Source organism: Opisthocomus hoazin, chromosome 9, assembly GCF_030867145.1.
Source record: "Opisthocomus hoazin isolate bOpiHoa1 chromosome 9, bOpiHoa1.hap1, whole genome shotgun sequence".
Lineage (NCBI taxonomy): Eukaryota > Metazoa > Chordata > Aves > Opisthocomiformes > Opisthocomidae > Opisthocomus > Opisthocomus hoazin.
Window position 1 is genome coordinate 19,029,834 of NC_134422.1, and position 18,268 is coordinate 19,048,101.

An 18,268-nucleotide genomic window follows, 5' to 3' on the forward strand; every position below is an offset into this window, starting at 1 on the left:
CGCAGGGCCGCCGGGAGGCCGGAGCCGCAGCGCCGCCCGCCGCCGGCGCGGGGCGGCACGTGTCGGGCGGAGCGCGGCGGCGGGGCCGGGGAGCGGCGGCGGCGGCGGGCGGCTCTTCTGCTCCGGCGGTGCGAGGTACGGGCCGGGCGGGGGTGGGGTGGGGGTGGGGTGGGGGTCCTGGCGCTTGTCCCTCTGCCGCCCACGGGCCCCGCGGACACGCGTGGCGGGCGCCGCTGCCCCCGCAGAGCCCGGGGGCCGCCCTCGGGGTGCGGGTCGTGGCACGGGTGCGGGTCGTGGCACAGCACGCAGCGCAGCCCCCGGTGACGGCGCCGTGCCCGGTGCGGGGTGCGGCGTGGCGCGGTGCATCCCCGCCCCGTGCCTGCCTGCATCCCTCCGCTGCCCGGGCTGGACGCGTGTCTGCCGGAGCCGTCCGTCCGTCCGTCGGAGAGCTGTCCCCACGCCACCGTCCGGCGTTGGTACGGTGTTCGGGAGCGGGTGTTGCTCCCCAGTGTGCAAGCCCCGTCCCGTCCGGTACCTCTGTGAGGGGGAATTTGGGGAACGGAGCGGCTGCCTCAGCAGAACGGCCGCGGTGGTTCATCCAGGCCGACGCAGCGGGGTCTGGGAGTCCCCGAGGTCGCTGAGCCTTACGAAATGCTGCTCTGTTCGGAGTTTCAGCAGAGCCCTGCGGCGGAGAGACCCCCAGGTCAGGCCCTTCTCGCCTGGACACTTTGCGTGTGTGCTTGTCTCATACCTTGTCCTGTTGCTGCGGGGCGCGTGCCCTCGTTCCTCTGCCGGGGCTGCGCAGCCCACTCCCCTTTCGCCCGGCTGGGAGCCCGCCACTGTCGCAGCAGCATCGCAGTCCTTCCGTGTACGCAGCGGCACCCCTCCTGCTCGTCTCCTCTGTGGACGGGCTCACCTGTGTGTCTTCCCAGGAGCGTCTTCCCAGGCCTCGGATCCTTCTCCTTTCCGAGCTCTTCCCGTCTATCAGCCGGAGTCTCTTCTCCTCCCCTGTCCCCAAACCAGCTTTGCCCCCGTAGCTTTATCCCTCTCTTAACATCCGCTCCTTGCCTCGATGCTCCACGGTTAAATGACTCCGAGCCTGATGGCCAGGGGATTAGGCAGAGCTGAGGAGATGGGTGTGGGGCTGATCGCTGTCCCCGTGTAGCCCCTTGCCCACGGAGCTGGGGCAGCCTTCTGCCGCCCTCCCGCCTCATCCTTATTGCAAAGGGCGGCGTGAACCGCTCACCTCTGCCCCTCGAAGACGGGCCGGGTGCGTTTTTCACAGCAAAATGGGGAAAGCTTCTGTACTGGGACCGTGAAGCAGCCTCTGGGGGCCGGGGGAAGCCCCGCTGGAGTCGCTGTTAGCAACATGTGGGAGATGCCGTAGCTGCCGGCACCGCGGGGGCATGCCTGCTCGCTCTCCTTCAGCGCTCGTTTGGCCTGGGCTGTCGGTACGAGGTACGGTGGTTTCAGCGAGCCTGTTCTGGTTGCTGGTGCGCTGGCGGAGAGGGCAGGGAGGTGTGAGTGGTCGGCAGGCTGGGGATTTTTCCGGCCTCCCTTCGAATCTGGCCTGCTGGCATGACTCTTCTATTTCTGAAAATTACTTCTAGTGGGAATGCTGAATCACGTACTCCCAACAGCCAGGAGATACAGCAGGATGAAGGTATCATTCGTTCAGTTTTCTTTACTGTTGTGGTTTTTTTTCTTTACCCTTTTGTCTTGTGTTCTTACGGCAGTGATGCCAGCAGGCTGGTTGTTTCAGCATGATGCTTGTTAGCAGAATTCTCCCTGATATTCATTTAAAGTTTCTCTTTTAAATTTTAACCCCTTTTGTAAGTCTCTGTGTGCAAGGCCACCTGAAAAAAAAAAAAAGTTTAGTTGTGTTTTACACCCTTGAGATCTTTCCAGACTGCTGGCTTGTCCCCTCCCCATCTTAGTCATCCCATATTGCGCTAGACAGATTTAGCTCCTAACCTTTCCTTATAAATCAATCCCTCTGGCCTCGTGGCAATTTGTTGTCTCTCTTCCCTGAACTCCGTCTGTTGTGGGTAATGGAGAAGCCAGGCCAGATCTGAGTAGGTGTCCACGCAGCCTTCCTCCCCGAGGCTGTGCAGAGTAAGGGGCAGGTGGCCTCCAGTGGGCAGCCACCGGTCGACACACCGACAGGGACCCCCGGTGTCCTGGGCCCTGGGCTCTCCCTCCTCCAGAAGGCAGGCGAGCCGGTGGGGTTCGGGTCGGGGAATGTGCCTCCCACCCTCGCCCCCCTCTCGGCCCCGGAGCGGCGGGTCCCTCCGGGTTCCCTCCCGGCGCACCTCGGGGTGCCCACGCGTGGCGTCCTGCTTTCACGGGGTGATGAGCGGGGCAGTGACGGAGACCCCATGGGCACCTTGCAGCCCCTCTGAGATTTCAAAGCAAGTCCCAAGGGCTCTCTTACTTTACTGCTGGTACAACTGTCGTGCTTTTAGCTGTTCAGATGCATCACTGGAGTGTCATACTTCCAGCATATTTCAGAATACGCTGATTCGGTGGGTAAAGAAAGACTAAGTGCTGGATTTTCCCCCCTTTTTAACTTCGTTTAGGCAGTCTGGCTGTAGTTTCAAACTCGGAGTAGCATCTTGCAAAGCTGGAGCCGGCAGAGTTCATTGCATCCAGCAGTTCTCTCGCACCGAATGCCCCTGCGAGCCTCTGCCCAGCTCCAGGCAAACCTGAGCTTGACCTGAAACAAAGCACATTGTTTCACAAGCTTGCTGATAGTTTGCAGTTTCCTTTGGTGGCCCCACAAGGCGCATTAGTGGCACAGAGGTGGAGCTGAGCATTAGTGCTTTTTATTTTTTGTTAAATTACTGTTTTGCTAGTTTTTAGGGACCCTGCCACTACAGGAGCTGCCATCCAAAGCTCCGTCGTCATTTTATTCCCTGAAGCAGTAGTGCTTGCAACGCGTTTTTGCAGACAGTCTGTCGCTGTGGATGTTACGCTCCTTACGAATACTCGATCCTCTCTTTAAGAGTCGTGATGCTGTGGCCCTGCAGGACTGCAGACCCGAGTTCCCCGCCAGCTCTGCCCGCTGGAATAAAGCGTTCCCTGCCTTCAGTTTCAAATGTGCTGCTGTTTGCTTTCATGGAATGATACCCTGTTCTTGAGTTAAATGCAAAAGGAAATAAAAGCCATGAATTACCCTTTATCACGTCTCCTACTAAAAGCAGCTCAGTCTCTGCTTACAGATGATTTCCAGACCTTTCTCTTTTTTTCTCCTTTCTCTCTCAGCAATTCTCGGAAAACAGGGTGTGATGTTGAAGATTACAGCCTAAGATCTGCAGAGTGGATTAGGTATTTTCATTCTTTTCTGTCCTGTTGCTTATGGCCTGGACTCCACATTTGCTTTTTGGACGTCTGTTTTGGCAGCATGTTTCTCTTGAGCTGTTCAGATCTCGTCAAGGGACTCAGTTACTGAAGAGCCCAGTGAGGTGTGTTTGAGGGTTTTCTTGCATTAAGTTTTGCCTTGTGGGTGAACCAAGGGAGCATTCTTCATTGGTGGTCAGATTAGCTCCTCAAAAACTTGCCTTACAGAAGGCCCAGGTATTTTTGGTTTGAATAAGCTAATTTTTTGGTTTGAATAAGCTCTTCAGGTAGGCAGAGTAAGCAGAGACTTAACCAAAGGTAGCACCTTTGGAGATCGTCAAAGATAGAAGGAGGGATGATGAAGTGGCCTTACTGGTGTCGCCTTTAGACAATCTGGTTTAGTGTTTTAGTGGCCTGTCTTGAACAGTGGCCCATACTGGGTACTTCAGATGAGATAGTAAGAAACCCCACAGCAGATCACCGGGATATAACTGGTAATACTTATTCCAAAGCTTTCATAGCTGAAGAATAGCGTGTTCGAAAGATGGGTTTAACTTCTCTTAATTCTCTTTGTCATAAATATGACAGCTTGTTACCCAGAGAGATGGCCAAGCTATCGTCTGACTTTGCAGTTTTTTCCTCCTTCATGACATCACTGAAAAAAATGTTTTTCTTTTGCTGGTTTTGAATTAATTTGTATTCTACCTTTGTAGTTTTAGCAAATGTCCCTTTTCTTGTGCTGCGAGATGAGAACACTTTGCTTATCCCTGTGTCCAAAGCACTGTGCACGTGCTTACGTCTTCTCTGCTTCTCTGTATGCGTTCAGACGAGCTTTTGGAGGTTGGTATCTTCCCAGTGCCAGTTTCTGTGCCATCTCCGATTCTTCCTGGGATGCAGCCTGTGCTGAGCTCAGCCTGCACTGTTGCTGTGGATGATACGACTACAGCTGTTCCTGTGTTAGTCTTCATCCCACTGCTTGTCAACTGTGGCACCTCATTGCCGCCTTCACTTGCAGTTGCATATTGGGCAGAGTGCTCCCTCGGGCTGCCTGTGGGGTCTGCTGCATCCCTCAGCCACGCTGGTGCAGACAGGGCGCAGATCTGCAGTCTGAAGGTTGGCCTCTTTCCATGCAGGGTGTTGTTTTGTGTTCGGTGTTTGGATGCTGAGCTGTTCGTCCTTGTGCCATGTCTCTGGCCTGCACAGATCTCTCTGAGGTTCCTTCTGGCCATTTTGGGACCTGCCCAGTTAAAGCTAGGTGGCACAGGACCGCTCTCTTGCCTGCTTCAGGCACCTGATCTCTCCGACTTTACCCTTCCCCGGCGGTCAGTCAGGCCGCGGCTTCGCCCAGCCGTGCTGGTGGAGAGGTGGCTGAGCAGGAAGCCGTTCCTTCTCTGGCACAGCCCGCGCAGGAGCTGTGCGTAGCTGCAGTCTCGGTCGGCCTCTGTGCCCTCCACGCAGCGGGTCATTCGGAGGAGGACAGGGTCCCGCCAGCCCTTGAGCTGCTGGAAAAGGTGCAGGAAGCAGCGTGGGCTGTGTGCCTGGCTGCAGCGTGCCAGGGGACAGGTCCCTGTCCTAGGGATGCCGGGGAGGCTCCCTGAGGGCCGGTGAGGTGACCCCTCTGGGTTAGGAGCCAGGGGGGGTTAGGGCAGTGGCCAGCAGTCTCCCATGATATTCCCTTGTCCTGCCCTCTCTCCACAGGTTATGCCACTCTCCAGGTTTGCTGGGTGCCTGCTGGTGAAAGAGAAGGGTTGAGATTTTGCCCAGGCCCTTAGGTCCTGAACCGAAATGGCAGCTGGAGAGTCCCCTCCCGTAGGAGACGTCTTCATCGACCTGCAGCAGGTGAGGTGGGAATCCAGCAGCAGCAGGGCCATCTCTTCCCCGGGGACCATGCTCCTGCTAGGCTGAGTGTGGGACCCGCGTCCCGGCAGCCTGCCGCAGCAGCAGACACAGCCGCCTGCGTTGGCTGGGGACAGGTCTGCACCAAGGGTGCCCCAGCGCTGCCCGGGAGCCCACACCCACTCCTGGTGCAGCCAGCAAAGCGTGGGCCAGGAAAGGCCAGAGGTTGCTCTGTGGGGTCCCGGTGCCTTCATGTGCCCTCGGGTGGGGTAGGCAAGCGGCAGGAGGAGCTGGGCACCTTCCAGTTAGGCTCTCCCTGTTTAGGCTGGGCTTGGGATACCCCTGGTAGGATGAGAGGAGAAGCAGCCTCACCCAGAGACACAAAGCTGCTCCCAGGGCACAGCTGGGAACAGCTGGGGGATGTGGGGAGAGGCACAACTTGGCTAAAGCCGCCTTGCTCCCTCTTTCTGCCCAGCACAGACAGATTTGTCACAGTTGGGCCTCCTCCTGTTTCCATGGAAACATGGGAGTCCACAACAGCTCCGTGCTGGCATTTCAGCTATATTGACAGAAGATTTTACCAGCTGCAGCTGCTCAGGAGGCAGAAAGGACAGGAGTCACCTGGCAATGGTCTTCTCTGAGTGTCTCCACTGGCAAAAGGCAGAGGAGAGCCCGTAGCCTGAAACAGCAGGAAAATGGGCAGAAAAGCCTGAGGAAGGCCTGCCGAGGGGAATGGGAGGCCCTAGGAGTGTGGAGGGGAGGTGGGAAGGCGCAGGTTGGTCACTGACCCAAGGGCAGCTTACCAGGGCAGGGATGCTGTTTCCCAGAGGGAGATAGGGAGGAGGTCTAAGAAAGGGAGGGATGGTGGACTGGGCAAAGGGAAGGCCGGAGGGCTGCAATGAGGTGCGAGGAGAGAGAAATTCCAGCTGAACAGAAGCTACGCATCTCCTTGTAGGAAAGGCAGGCACTGACATAGTCCTTTGGTGCCTGCCACGCAAGGGAGGTGTGGAGGACCGCTAAGATATCTCTCCAGAGCGTGGCTTGGAGGCTTACTGGTCCGTTCTCTGAGTGAGAAACTATGCCCCAGCCCTGTCGTGTGGAGCCTGCTGCTCCTCAGCAAGCCCAGCACCATTTGCAGGGCATGAGGATCCAGAGAGCTGTAGGGGTCTGCAGTGCTTGATTCTTTTCTGGTGGTTTCTGTGCAGGGCAGAGATCGCGCAGAGAAAGCCTCTCCTGGTGCCGAGGACGATGAGGACTTGGATAAGACTTTGTCAATCGAGAGATTTGGGGACCTGATAAGCAAGTCAGCATCAAGCAATCTGGAGAAGCAAAGACGCAGCTACAGTGAGAGAGATTTTGAATGTATGTAGGTTTGAACCGTTGTACCCACTTCTACCCTTGCCACCAACCCTCGCTCAGTCCCACGTGCTCCGCAGCCTGATGCCAGGACCCTGCAGATCGTGTTAGCCTGCTATTCGCTTCCCCCCCTCAGAGCGTTCCCAATGTGCTACGTACGCCCAGTTTAGCACCAGTGACTGCGGGCTCTTCTCAGTCTGTTCCCTGTTTTTCCCGTCCCCGCAGGCGTAGCTACTGCCCAGCCCACGCGGCAGCGTGACACAGCCCAAGGTGTTCGCTCACCTCCTCACCCAGCGTCAGGGACCTCTGCAACCACTTCCCTCACGCTGAAATTTCCAGTTTGAAACTATTTTTCTTCCATATGGCTGCAAAGAAACATCCAAATATGGCCAGAAGCCAGGCTGTCCTCCCCAGTCTGAAAGCAGATGGCTCCAGTCAGACATGCCTGTGTATTTCTAAATAGCAACCATGAAACCATCAGGCTTATCTGCTCAGAGAAAGGTCTGCAAAATACAAAATGGGGTGTGAATTTAAAATGCCCTAGCCATCTCACCTGGACTCCTTTGATCAGCGTATCTATTCCTCTAACTGCCCTTCTGTAGTGAAGGCAGCCAGTTTGCCCAAACTCACTTTGGCAGTAAAAGGAGAGTGTGCCTACAAGAGTGGCCATAAGCTGTTGCCTGGTGTAGGGGGGTCGCTTTAGCTTGTGGTAACCGCAGCGAAGGGCAGGAAGAAGAGTCCCCCAGGCAGCCGCCTGCTTGTGTAGCAAACAAGTAGCAATGGGTGGGAGAGTTTCCCTCTCTCTCGCTCTCCATAGGCAGATACTGCTTGTTTTCGAGTTTAGCTCTGATGGGATACAACCTCGAGAACATTGTGTTCTGAGTACACCACCAGGCTGTTCTCTGCTTGGCCACTCATTTCCAAAGGCTGTTGTAAAAGTTTGCTGGTAAAAGCCTATTACTGTGGTGCGCCCCAGCTGCTCTTTCCGCCTGTGTTGTTTCTCTACATAGGCTCCATTCAAATAACCCTTTTGACCTGAGTACACAGTTACTCGCGCACATGGCTGCAAGGTGCTGATAGCTTTGCTGTGGCTTGAGTACCTGTCCTGTGCTGGTAGGATTTCCCTGCTCAGAAGCTCTGCCCGTGCGCATGGGTGTGCGGTTTGGCTTGGAAGACACGGACAGTCTGCTTGAGCACGCATGGCAGAAGCTGCTTTGAAAATTTTACTAGAGATTTGTGCTGTTTGGGTTTTTTTTTTTTTTTTCTTCTTAATAGGAGAATCCTTTCTTCTTTATCAGAATCAAGCTTGTTTTCCTCTGAGCTCCTGATGTATCCCTGTTATCTAGGACTACGTCAACCCTGGTTATAAGAAGTTTTGTGCAGTTTGTATTCATAAAGCTGGAAGATCTGGTTAGGTCATTAGACTTTGAAAGATAACGTGTGAGCCCATGGAGGTGAATGCTCTCTGGGTTTAGAAATGTTTCCTGCCCTATTCAAAGCCAGGAATTCCTAGTATGTAGGCTCTTCCTTCTGGGCTCCTTATCCAAATTACTTTTTCATATCTCTTTTGTCCAGTTGACTGAGAAGTGTAATCAAACATCTAGGACACTGGTTTGGCAATAACTTTCCATACAGGCAGGCAGTGCAAGGAAGGGTGCAGGGAAGGAGGGCAGGGGCTGGGCACACGGGAGTTGCAGGAGGACAGGGAGGAAGAAGAGGGAGGCGTGAAGCCTTTTGTGTTTGGGAGAGGTGTGTTTTTCCCACCTCCAGGCCATGTGGAGACATGATCAGTTGACACAAGGAGCGCTGAGTGCAGGGGTGAAGAGCAGTGCTAACCTTTTCTGTGCCAAATGAGCCGCTTACCGTCACTGCCCTTCCCTGCAGCCCAAGGCTTCGGTTTCCTTCTGATCCAAGATGTGAATGTTTCTGTCTTGGGTTGATGGGAACAAGCCAGAAGGGAAGGGTGAGCGATGTCCTCACCAGAAGCTTTGTGCTGTAGAAGGAGCAAGGAGTGTACTGTTGGGGCCTTCCTTGCTGCCTCTTGCATGAGAAATTCCTGCCTGATCGATCCATGGCATGCAGAGCGGTGCAGTGGGAGTGCAGCAGTGGGCAGGAGGGCCTTTCTGCCAAAACCTGTGAGTGAAATAGGGTACATCTAGTTAAGTCAAAGAACTAGAGAACACCTTGGAGGAAAAAGTGTTTATAGAGCCCAAGTTCTTTGCAATTTGCAGATGTCTGACCATTCCCAATCTCCTCTAATCTTGCCATAAGCCCCTCCTGCTGAACCGGGGGAGTGTGTGAAATATCCCTGCTGTTCCCAAGGGGGGAAACAAGGGAGAAAAGACTTGAGAAACCAAAGGAAAGGAAACATGACAGCAGAACAATGAACCTGCCTGACTCTCCCAGGGAGAAGGTTACAGCTTCCATTGAAAATGTCCTTTGAAGGTAGTTTTCACTATAAACAGATTTTGCTGCCATGTCACAGGAAAACTGGGAAGGAACCAAATCAAAACATACTGGAAACAATTCCTCAGGAAGAGCTGCTGAGCAAAGCCCCCTTGCGAAGTGGCTGGTGCCCCGTGGTTTCAGCTGCTCCGGGTGCAGCCCCAGGTCTGTGCATCCTGCAGGCTGTCTATGGGAGGCTTTGTGTCTGCAGATAGCCCTGGCAGAAGTGGCTTTCCTGTCTCTTGCTGGGAGATGCTGAGCTTACCCTGTTCCCTGCCTGGTGCATTATCGTTGTTTTTGAGTGAAGGCTCAGAAATGCCATTAATTTCTTCTCACTCTGCAATTCCCATGACACCCAGGTCAAGCCTGTATGAATTTCTCTTTGTAGATTAGTTAAAGAAAATTCCTTCTGCCCTGTTTTTTACCCTGGTTTTTAAAAGACAGCCTCCTAATTGAACCTGCATTTCAGAGGCTGGTAGGCACAAGCCCACACAGTGGGCTTTAGTGCATCTGCACTAAAAGGCTTGGTCTGTGGTTCCTGTGGGTATGCAGGAGGCACTTTCTGTCATAGCCTGGGGGATAAGTAAGGTGCATCTGTTTAACTTAAAGAACACTATACAAGAAAGAAATGAAACATTTGCCCATGTTTAGGAAGGGGATGGTGCCTCTGGCAGGCCACCGCAGCTCTGCGTAGCCACGTGAATGGCTTTTGGCAGGGCTGGGAGAGGAGTCCTACCTTCCCCAGGGTGGTGGAGCTGCCTTGGGGTGGTTTGGCACTGCCTGGGAGTTGCCTCCCCAGCCACCCCAGGCTGGACACAGCCTGCTGCATCACCGAAAGAGCTTTGCTGTGTCCCTGTGGGCTGGTGGCTCTCCTTGCCCTTCCTGGCCCTTGATCTCCAGACCAGGCTGTTTCCTGGAGGGGCGCCTGGCAGGTTCCTCCCAGCCTCTTCCTGCCCCTGACTCTCTTTTTCTCTCTCAGTCCACCGCCAAACCTCGCACCACATCCATCATCCGCTTTCCGCTCACCTCCCTTCTGCCCTCAAGTTCCAAAAGAGGCCCCCGCGTGCCGGCAGGAGGAAAAAAAGGAGGAGGAAAAAGAAGAAAACCTCGGTACCCCCCTCGGAGGTGACCCCCACCATCCAGGAAGAGGACGAGGAGGGGGGAGAAGAGGAGGAAGAAGAAGAAGAAGAGGAAGAAGGAGAGTCTGAAGCAGAGGAGGCCCAAGAGAAAGAGATCTCTGCAGAGTCTGAGGGTGAAGCTCGTGGGAAGGACACATCCCCTAAGCTGGAGCTCTCAGGCAAACCAAAGGCAAGGCTAGGGCATCCCTACCTGGATGGGGCTCGGAGGCTGGGGGCAGGTGGAGGGGGGGTTGATGCCAGGGGGGTGCCAAGGTGTATGGTCATGGGAGTGTGCTGCTTGGGGGGAAGAGGTTGTGTCTATGCAATACTGTAGGAAGAGTGGTTTGGTCCCTGCCTAGCAGGGGTGGGTGCTGGAGGACAGTGACAGACAAGCCATTGCGTGGGGTGGATGCTGGGGAGGGTGTGCATGACCATTTTGGGGGTGTAAGACCCATGGAGGAAGACCAGTGTGTCTGTTCTTAGGGTGTATAGGATATGGGGGGCTCAATGTGGCCAGTCCCAGGGTATGGGGCACATGGGGGAAGTTGGTGTGGCCCTTTCTAGGCTGTGGGAATGTGGAGAGGATCTGCATGTCAGGGGCTGGGGCGAAGGCTGCCTGTCCCGGCTCTTGCTGTCAGGACTGTCGTCTCTGCAGTTCACCATCGGCAGCGATGAGGAGGATCCCAGCGGTGCTCTGGCCCCGGCGCAGTTCCATGTGGAGGAGGAGTGTGGCATCCTGTGCCCCGTGCCACACTTCGCTGACCTGCTGCAGGACAAGGGCCCCGCGTCCCTCTGCAGGCAGGTGAACGTGTGCCGACGTGCTGCCGCTCTCCCCGGCTCGGGGACCCTCTGCCCGGGGTAGCGGCTGCGCCCGTCCTGAACTCGCCTGCTGAGCCGGGGGGGACATGGGGCCCGGAGGGAGAGCGGCTGCGAGCAACACCGTCGGTCTCTTTGGTTCCTACAGCCTCCCCGGGCCTCGGGAGCGTCTGTCTCGTGGGTGGGAGAAGCGCAAGCCCTGGGGCCAGGTGGCGAGCGGACAGCGGGTCACCTACGACCTGAAGGAGAGGATGTGCATTGGCAGCATGACCACGCTGGAGAGCGCGGCGTACCAGCGCGTCCCCACGGACGAGGCCGAGGCCCAGATGCTGGCGTCCGCTGACTTGGATGGCATGAAAAGTGAGTTTTTGCGACACTACCTGTGCTACTAAGTGCGCGCGTCCCTTGCTTCTCCCTGCTTTGCCCTCTTCCCTATCAGCCCTAGGCATGGTCTCCAGCCTGCCCAGAGGACCTGGTCCTCACCTCCTTCTCCCCCAGCCCCCACTGTTGCGGCCCTGGCTCCTCTCTGCCGGCTTTGCAGTATCCACAGCGCTGGTCCCCGTGTTTCCAGCACCCCTGCTCACACCTGCCCCACAGATGCTTGCTCCTACACCCGCCCCACTACCCTCTCTGGTTCAGGGCTCCCTGCGAGTCCCAGAGGGCCAGCTCTCTCCTCTCCTGACACACTTTCCCAGCGATCAGCCCTCTGTGCAGCACGCCGGCTCCGGCGTTGCAGAAAACCCGAGGTGAGGAGTCTCTGTTCTCCGGGAGGGGAGGCAGCGGCCGGCTCCAGCGCCTCGGAGGGGGACTGCCCCTGTGCGAGACGCGAGGGCAGAGACGTCATGGAAATGCACGCTGCGGGCCTGAGGACATGGAGAATTCAATAGGTTGCTCTGCAGGCTGGAGAGGGAGGGAGACAGCGGAGGGGAGCCAGGGAGAGGAGCGGTGCTGCACGCACAGCCTGGCTGTCCCTGGGCCACGGGCGCCGCGTCCCTGGGCAGCTGGCGCAAGACCCCACGGCAGAGCGACGACCCTGCTTCTGAGGAGCCGGTGGGGCAGTGCCCCACGGAAGCATCCCTGCGTGGAGCCAGGCTTCCCAGGACCATGTCAGTCCCCAGGGGCTGCTGCAGCCGGCACCTTCATGCCCCGTGAGGAGGAGAGCAAGGCACCGGGGCTGGCCCCGGGTCTGCGGTGAAGATCCCCCAGGGGCAGCTCGCTTTCGGCACGTCAGCCTGGCTACCCCAGCTCCTCTGAAGGCGAGTGGCTCAGGGCGCCTGACCCCTGACCTTCACAAGGACAAAATGACAACCCTTCAAGAGAGAGAGGAGGTGGCGAGGGAATCGGAAGGGGGCAGCAGCCCGGAGGTAGCAGTAAGCACCTGTGTTCGCAAGTCACTCGGCTATGAAGACTTGGATGAATTTGCCTTCAGTTTTGAAGACTATGATTTATGGGAGTCCATCAGAAACCATCTGGGCTACCCAGGCGGGGAGCCCACCTGTAAGTACCGGAGCAGTGACCCCAGGGTTGCAGCTGTAGATCAGAGCCCCCAGCTGAAGTGCGTATCCCTGGCCCTGTGGCTGCTCTGTGCACGCTCTCCGTGTCGGGTTGGTCTCCTGGGTTAAAACAGGTACTGTCTGCCCCACCGTGTGCCCGGAGCAGCTGTCTGCTGTCTGTGTGTCTCTCTGAGGTCTTTGTACAGATCTGTGTTGTAGTGCTGAGGTGCTTCCCTGTTTGTGTCTCGCTCCAGCGTTCTTGAGGCAGATGCCTCTTGCTGTTTGTGCTTATCAGGACACGGCCCATGCTGTGGCTGGAGAAAAAGCAGCTGCTCTGAGGTGTGTATGAGGACAGAGACATTTCCCCTTCGATCTGTGGCACAAGGTGACAGTGTGCTGCTGCTCTGTTTGCTGGAATTCGAGCTGAGCTGTCGATCCGACAGCAGCAGTCGGCATCAGGTTCTTGGCTCTGCACTGTAGCCTAATGTCCGGAGGAAAAAATAACCTAGTCCCTGTGTCTGCCGGCTTGAGCGTGGCTGGGAAACGAGCGAATGGTAGGCTGGCGGGGGTGCCTGGAAGGGGGAAAAGAGGAAGGAAGCAAGAGTTGGAAAAGCAGGGAAAGAGAGAATAGGAATACTGTTATTAGAATAGAGTGAAAATCGTCCTTCTGTTCTCCGCATCTGTTTCCATGCCCGCACATCTCTTGAGCTGGGTCTGTGGGCCATCCCGGGCACTGTGCAGAAACCGGAGCCTTGCTCCCACCTCGCACAAGTGGTCCTTCCTCGGCAGATGGTGATAACTCACAGTTTAAAGGTGGCCTTGTGTGTTACTTTGGGAATGATGCTGTTCATATCCGTAGCTCTGCCACAGCTGCCCAAATGTCCTCATCTGGATCATTTTTCACGGGATGTTAGGAGTGCACATGGGAGGGTGGTGTGGCCCCAGAACTAGCCCGCTTACCGGCTTTGCATGCAGGAGTGGTGAGGCAGAGCGCTTACAACAGGGACTCAGAACACCGGCGGTTCGGTTTCTGGCTCTGCTACAGCCTCTCAGTGTGATCTCAGGCAAAACACTTAATGTCCCCTGCCTCCCAGTCCCAGCATCATGTCCTGTTTCTCAGCTGGTCCGTCTTTACAAGCCTTCAGGGAAGAAATGTCTGTCTACGTGCTTCTGCAGGGACTAGCAAGTGGGTTTTGCTTCTGGCTGGGGCTGCTACTTGTTACTGTAAATTGACAGAGAGTATAATAGCAGCAAAGTTCAAAATAGAAACCTGAAGCCAGTTGGCTCCATCAGCTGTCCTGAGCTGAGCAAACTGTACATTAAAAGTGTGAGAAATTGCCCCAAGTTCACCCAGGAACAGGTGGCTATTCTTGGGAAGGTGGAAGGGGCAGATCACTTCTGCAAGGTGTGATATGCCTCAGTTATAAAGTGGGGAAATTTGGCTTGCTAGTAGTTAAAGCATTCGTTGATTGCTACAGCTAATACTGCAGGTGCTTGAAGTAGGATGTACTGTACAGTCAACTCTTAATTATTTCTGCACAATGAATCCACACTGTGGCTTAATCCTGCAGAGAGATATGGTGGAGACAGAGATGGCAGAGACACCAGCGTCAGTTCTGTGCAGAACCAGCTCACATCCAGCCCGTGCCACCTGCACAGCTATTTACTCTGTAGCAGTACCTGTTCCAGGACCAACTCAGATCCAGAGGAAATTAAGAGCTTTTGAGCAGAGTAGAGTCCTTGTTGGACCTGAGCTGGTCTCCTTGCTCTCCTTTCAGTGTTCAGCGCATGGGGACTGCTGTGCAGGGACACCTGGGTGGCAGCAGGGATGAGCTGGGGTCCCAGTGTCCCTATCACATTGAGGTCAGCATCAGCCAGGAGCAACTTGGGTTCGGTGCAGGGCAGGGCAGTAGCTTTTTCCGGAAGCCAGCATAGGGTTGTGACTTACTGCATGTTGGTTAGGATTTTATTTAGTCTAATCTTAAATATTCCAAGAGATGGGGTTTCGATTGCTTTTTCTTTTGCTATAACTTAACCATTGGTGTATGTTGGAAGTGTGCACAATCCCTGTGATGCTGGGTTAGCAACTTGCTCTCTAGTGGTGGTACAACTACTCTGGTGCCTCTTTCTGGGCTTCCTGCTTGTGGACAGAGGGCAATGAAAAGAGGGAAGCAGGAGCTAACACATGAATCAAAGACAGTTGCCCACTGAGTTGTACTGACTAGCACAGGCACGCCGGGGGAAGGTTTTAACCAGCACAAAGTCGTATTTGTCAGATTTAAGCTGGCAGAAAAGGAACTTGGTCATCCCAAGAAATCTGACTGATGGAAGCCAGCATGGCAAGAAGGTCTTCTGTAGGAGATGCTGTGTGTGAGAGTCACTTTGTGGTAATGGAGCCACCAGAGGAATCACACTCTGTCCTCAGACATTGTCACTGTCTCACACTCTGCTGCTGGGGAGCACTGGAGGGGAGGTGCAGCAAGAGCTGTCCTTGGCTGCTTCATCTCACCCTGGGGAGTTTGGCTTCAAGCAAGGAGGGCAGAGCTATGCCCTGGGCACATCACACTTTGATCTCAGTCCAAGATCCTGTCCTGAGTAAGGACCCCAGACTTAGGTGCTCACTTGAGCTTGACTTTCCTTTGGGGGAAGCACCAATCTGACAGGACCCAGAAAGGCTCTCTGTAGAGCAATCTGGAGCACCTCAGCTGGGCTCTGCATGGGACTCCCAAAGCCAGTGGCCCCTTCCAGAATTAAGCCCATGTGTCCACCCTGCTCCTATGAGTTACCTCCCCCAGCTGGCATCTCGGTGGCCGCGAGTGCTGTCAAGGAAGAGCAGCAAGTGGATTGCTCCTTTCTTCCGTGGGGCTTTGGAAGCGTGCCTTCACCGGCTCTCTCTGAACCTGCAGCACTCCACCTGGTGTCCCTGTCAGCAAGTGTGGGAGTCACTGGAGATGCTGGCAGGAAGCTTGGCTCCTTTGGTTTTATCTGTCCTCCAGCTATTTGGTGGCTGAGGCTGAACAGCTGTGTGTGCTTTCTAGGGCTGTTGCTGAAGAGCACTGCGTGGCAGGTTGGCATCGCCATGGGGGAGGCTTGCCGTGCTCTGGGCAAGCGGTCTGTCTTGCTGGGCAGAGCATCTTCTGTCCCTGTTCTTCTAGGGACAAGGTGAGAATGAGTCGCAAGGTGCACGGGAGAATCAAAAGCTACAGGGTTTGGAGAAAAGGTGCCAGATACCAAGATCATCCACCTGGTGACCTGTTTGTTTCGGCATGAATCCACATCAAGTGTGATGAAGTGGCTGCCGTGCATGCAGGAGTTGAGAAATCCATGCAAAAGTCCAAGGAAGCCCCACGTGTGCTGGGCTTCCAGAAATGTTCATAGCAGTGGGCGATTACTGGCTCCTGTCGACGCTGCAGTGCAGTAAGTGGAGCAGGGGGGATTCCAGCCATCCATGGACGTCCATCAGCAGGGCAGCCAATGGGGATAAATGTCCTGAGGCTCAGTATTGATTCATTTTAAATTTGATTTAGCAACCCAGATTTCCAAGGAGCAAAGCCATGGTATGCCTGGCCTGATGCTGGACTGTGTCTTTCCATGCCAGAGATGCATGGATATTTTCCTGCAACATCAAAGAGACCACTTGGCCATCAAGCCCAGTGCTTTTTGCTACCTCTCATGCCCTGAGAGCTGCAAGTCTTGAAGCCAAGTGCAGAAAGGTGCGTGGAGACTGAACATTCATCCCAGCCAACGGAGAGCTACCCTTGGTCCCCAGGGAGAAGACCTTGACTTTGCCTTATAAGCAGGGCCAGCAAGCCTTGAATGGACCAAAGCTGAGTGAAACCCTTGACTGTGATCTGCCTGGGGGAGCCTGCCCATCGTGGAGCTGGACTCTGAGGCTTTCCCCATCCCCATGGGCTGTCTGTGCTGAGGAAGATACACTTGCTGTCTCTGGGTAGTGTCCAGGGAAGCTCCACTTCATGGCAGGCTGTTGCCCAGATGCTGCTTCTCTGGCATTGCAAGAGGGGCTGGCACGGTTGTGGCCAGGTTTTGGTGGGCACTGGCTAGCCAAGTTCACTGGTAGCTTGGTGGTGGGTCTGTAGTGCAGCCTCAGCAGCCTCTCTGGAGGCTTCAGGAGGCTTTGACTCAGCCAGCCAAACTCTGTAACGCAGACATTTCAGAGGGCATTACAGCAGCACTGTGGCTCACATAGAAACAGCGATAGCTGGAGTGAACTGCCCAGCCTCCATGCCAGCCCCGGTCTGCACCGTTAGCCTGCAGTCTCACTGCACAATTAAATAAGACAGTCATTGATATTTCCATGTGTCTCCCAGACCAGCAGCTAAATATCCTTCCCCTTCACTGCTCTTTGTGCTTGCTGAGCACCAAGCCTTCCTCCAGTGGGAGAGAGGAGCCCCAGCCAGGTGCCTGCCTGTGCTGTCTGGGTGCCGAGCTGTGCAGGCAAGGCTTCAGGTTGCTTTTTGCTGAGGGAGTGTGGGAAGGGTTCATGCCCCACCTATTCAGGTACCATGAATAAAAGCTTTTGCAATGATGCTCCAGTGTATGCACAGCCTGGGAGAAAGCCGCCTTCTTGAAGAAATCAGCTGTCAGATGTCTGGAAGAACTGAAAGTAGGCAGATAAGGCAGGAAGGATCTTCAAAGGTCTGGAGGATGGTGTTGAGTGCTCCAGCTGCCAAGGCTTTGCTAGCATAAGCTAATGACAGAAGGGTGGGCTTGGATGTGTTTCCCTGCCAGACATTGTGTGTCCAGTAGACACACCCATGGTCTTTTTTTCCTTCCCCATGTCTTCAGGCCACCGTTTTGAAGATAACCCTGGTGTGAGGAGGCATCTGATGAAAAAACCGTCTCGGAGTCAGATCACCAGGACAAGCAAAAAATTAGCATCAACTCCATCTGTCAAGAAGAAGAAGAAGAAGAAGAAGCTGGATAGAAAGCCCCATGAGGTATCCATGTGCTGTCCTCCCACACTTGTTCAGAAGCCATAAATCAGGACTAAAAACAGGCACTTTATAAAGTGATAAATGTGGTTTTGATATATTTAATTCTTTACATGACCTTGAGGGTGACATTTCAAGCTCTTATCCATGATCATGAGGGCTGAAAATACACTTTTTTTCAATGAAAGCAGAGATTTCGCTGAAATCACAAAGCTTCAACCTTGGGAAAGACGTTAAAAAGTCACAGAAATGGTAGTGCTGTTGTGGAAGTTGGCAGCACAGTAACATCACAATCTCTGGTAAGTGTGGGAAATTTTGGGGGAAACCAGGAAGCAGGCAGAGGACAAAATTGTCACAGTTTGGTAGAGGGGTGCAGCATAGCATCGTTGTCTCTCCTCAGCCCACGCCATCTGACTTGGAGCTTTGTGGTGCTCCATGTATTGATGGAAGCTCCTGCCATGCTGCCAGTGATATTTGTCCTGGCTGCTTCTGTTCACCGAACCTCTAGTTAGCTAAGACAGGTTTACTCAGGCAGTGCTTTCGACCAAGTGGTACCTTGAGAACAAACCTGAGGCTTTCCATCTATTGTTGATGGAGCTGTATGCATCAGGGGAAGGCTCATGTCCTCGCTGTAATTCACAACAGGTGTTTGTGGAGCTGAACGAGCTGGTGGTCGATAAGAACCAGGAGATGCACTGGAGGGAGACGGCCCGCTGGATCAAGTTTGAGGAGGATGTGGAGGAGGACACAGCAAGGTGGGGGAAACCCCACGTGGCTTCGCTGTCCTTCCGCAGCCTGCTGGAGCTCAGGAAGACGATTGCCCATGGTGAGTCAGGAACTGACAGCCAGGGTTTGTGTCTTGCTCTGGGACAGGTTTTGCTGGGCAGCTTCTGTCGCTGTTTGGCCCCTCACT

The 18,268-nt window shown here is 54.9% G+C and overlaps 1 protein-coding gene across 2 annotated transcripts in view; it reads left to right on the top strand.

The window, feature by feature from the left end:
- Positions 1–45: 45 nt before the first annotated feature.
- The window catches only part of SLC4A3 (solute carrier family 4 member 3), a 32,254-nt gene continuing 14,031 nt past the window's right edge, over positions 46–18,268 (top strand). For both annotated transcript variants that reach the window (XM_075430883.1, XM_075430884.1), the window contains exons 1-10: positions 46–135; positions 1,611–1,663; positions 3,265–3,327; positions 5,038–5,178; positions 6,381–6,537; positions 9,956–10,284; positions 10,750–10,892; positions 11,059–11,270; positions 17,210–17,361; positions 18,001–18,181. In XM_075430883.1, the coding sequence (XP_075286998.1) occupies positions 5,125–5,178; positions 6,381–6,537; positions 9,956–10,284; positions 10,750–10,892; positions 11,059–11,270; positions 17,210–17,361; positions 18,001–18,181 (1,228 nt within the window). In that variant the 5' untranslated portion in view covers positions 46–135; positions 1,611–1,663; positions 3,265–3,327; positions 5,038–5,124. The remainder of the gene's footprint in view (positions 136–1,610; positions 1,664–3,264; positions 3,328–5,037; positions 5,179–6,380; positions 6,538–9,955; positions 10,285–10,749; positions 10,893–11,058; positions 11,271–17,209; positions 17,362–18,000; positions 18,182–18,268) is intronic.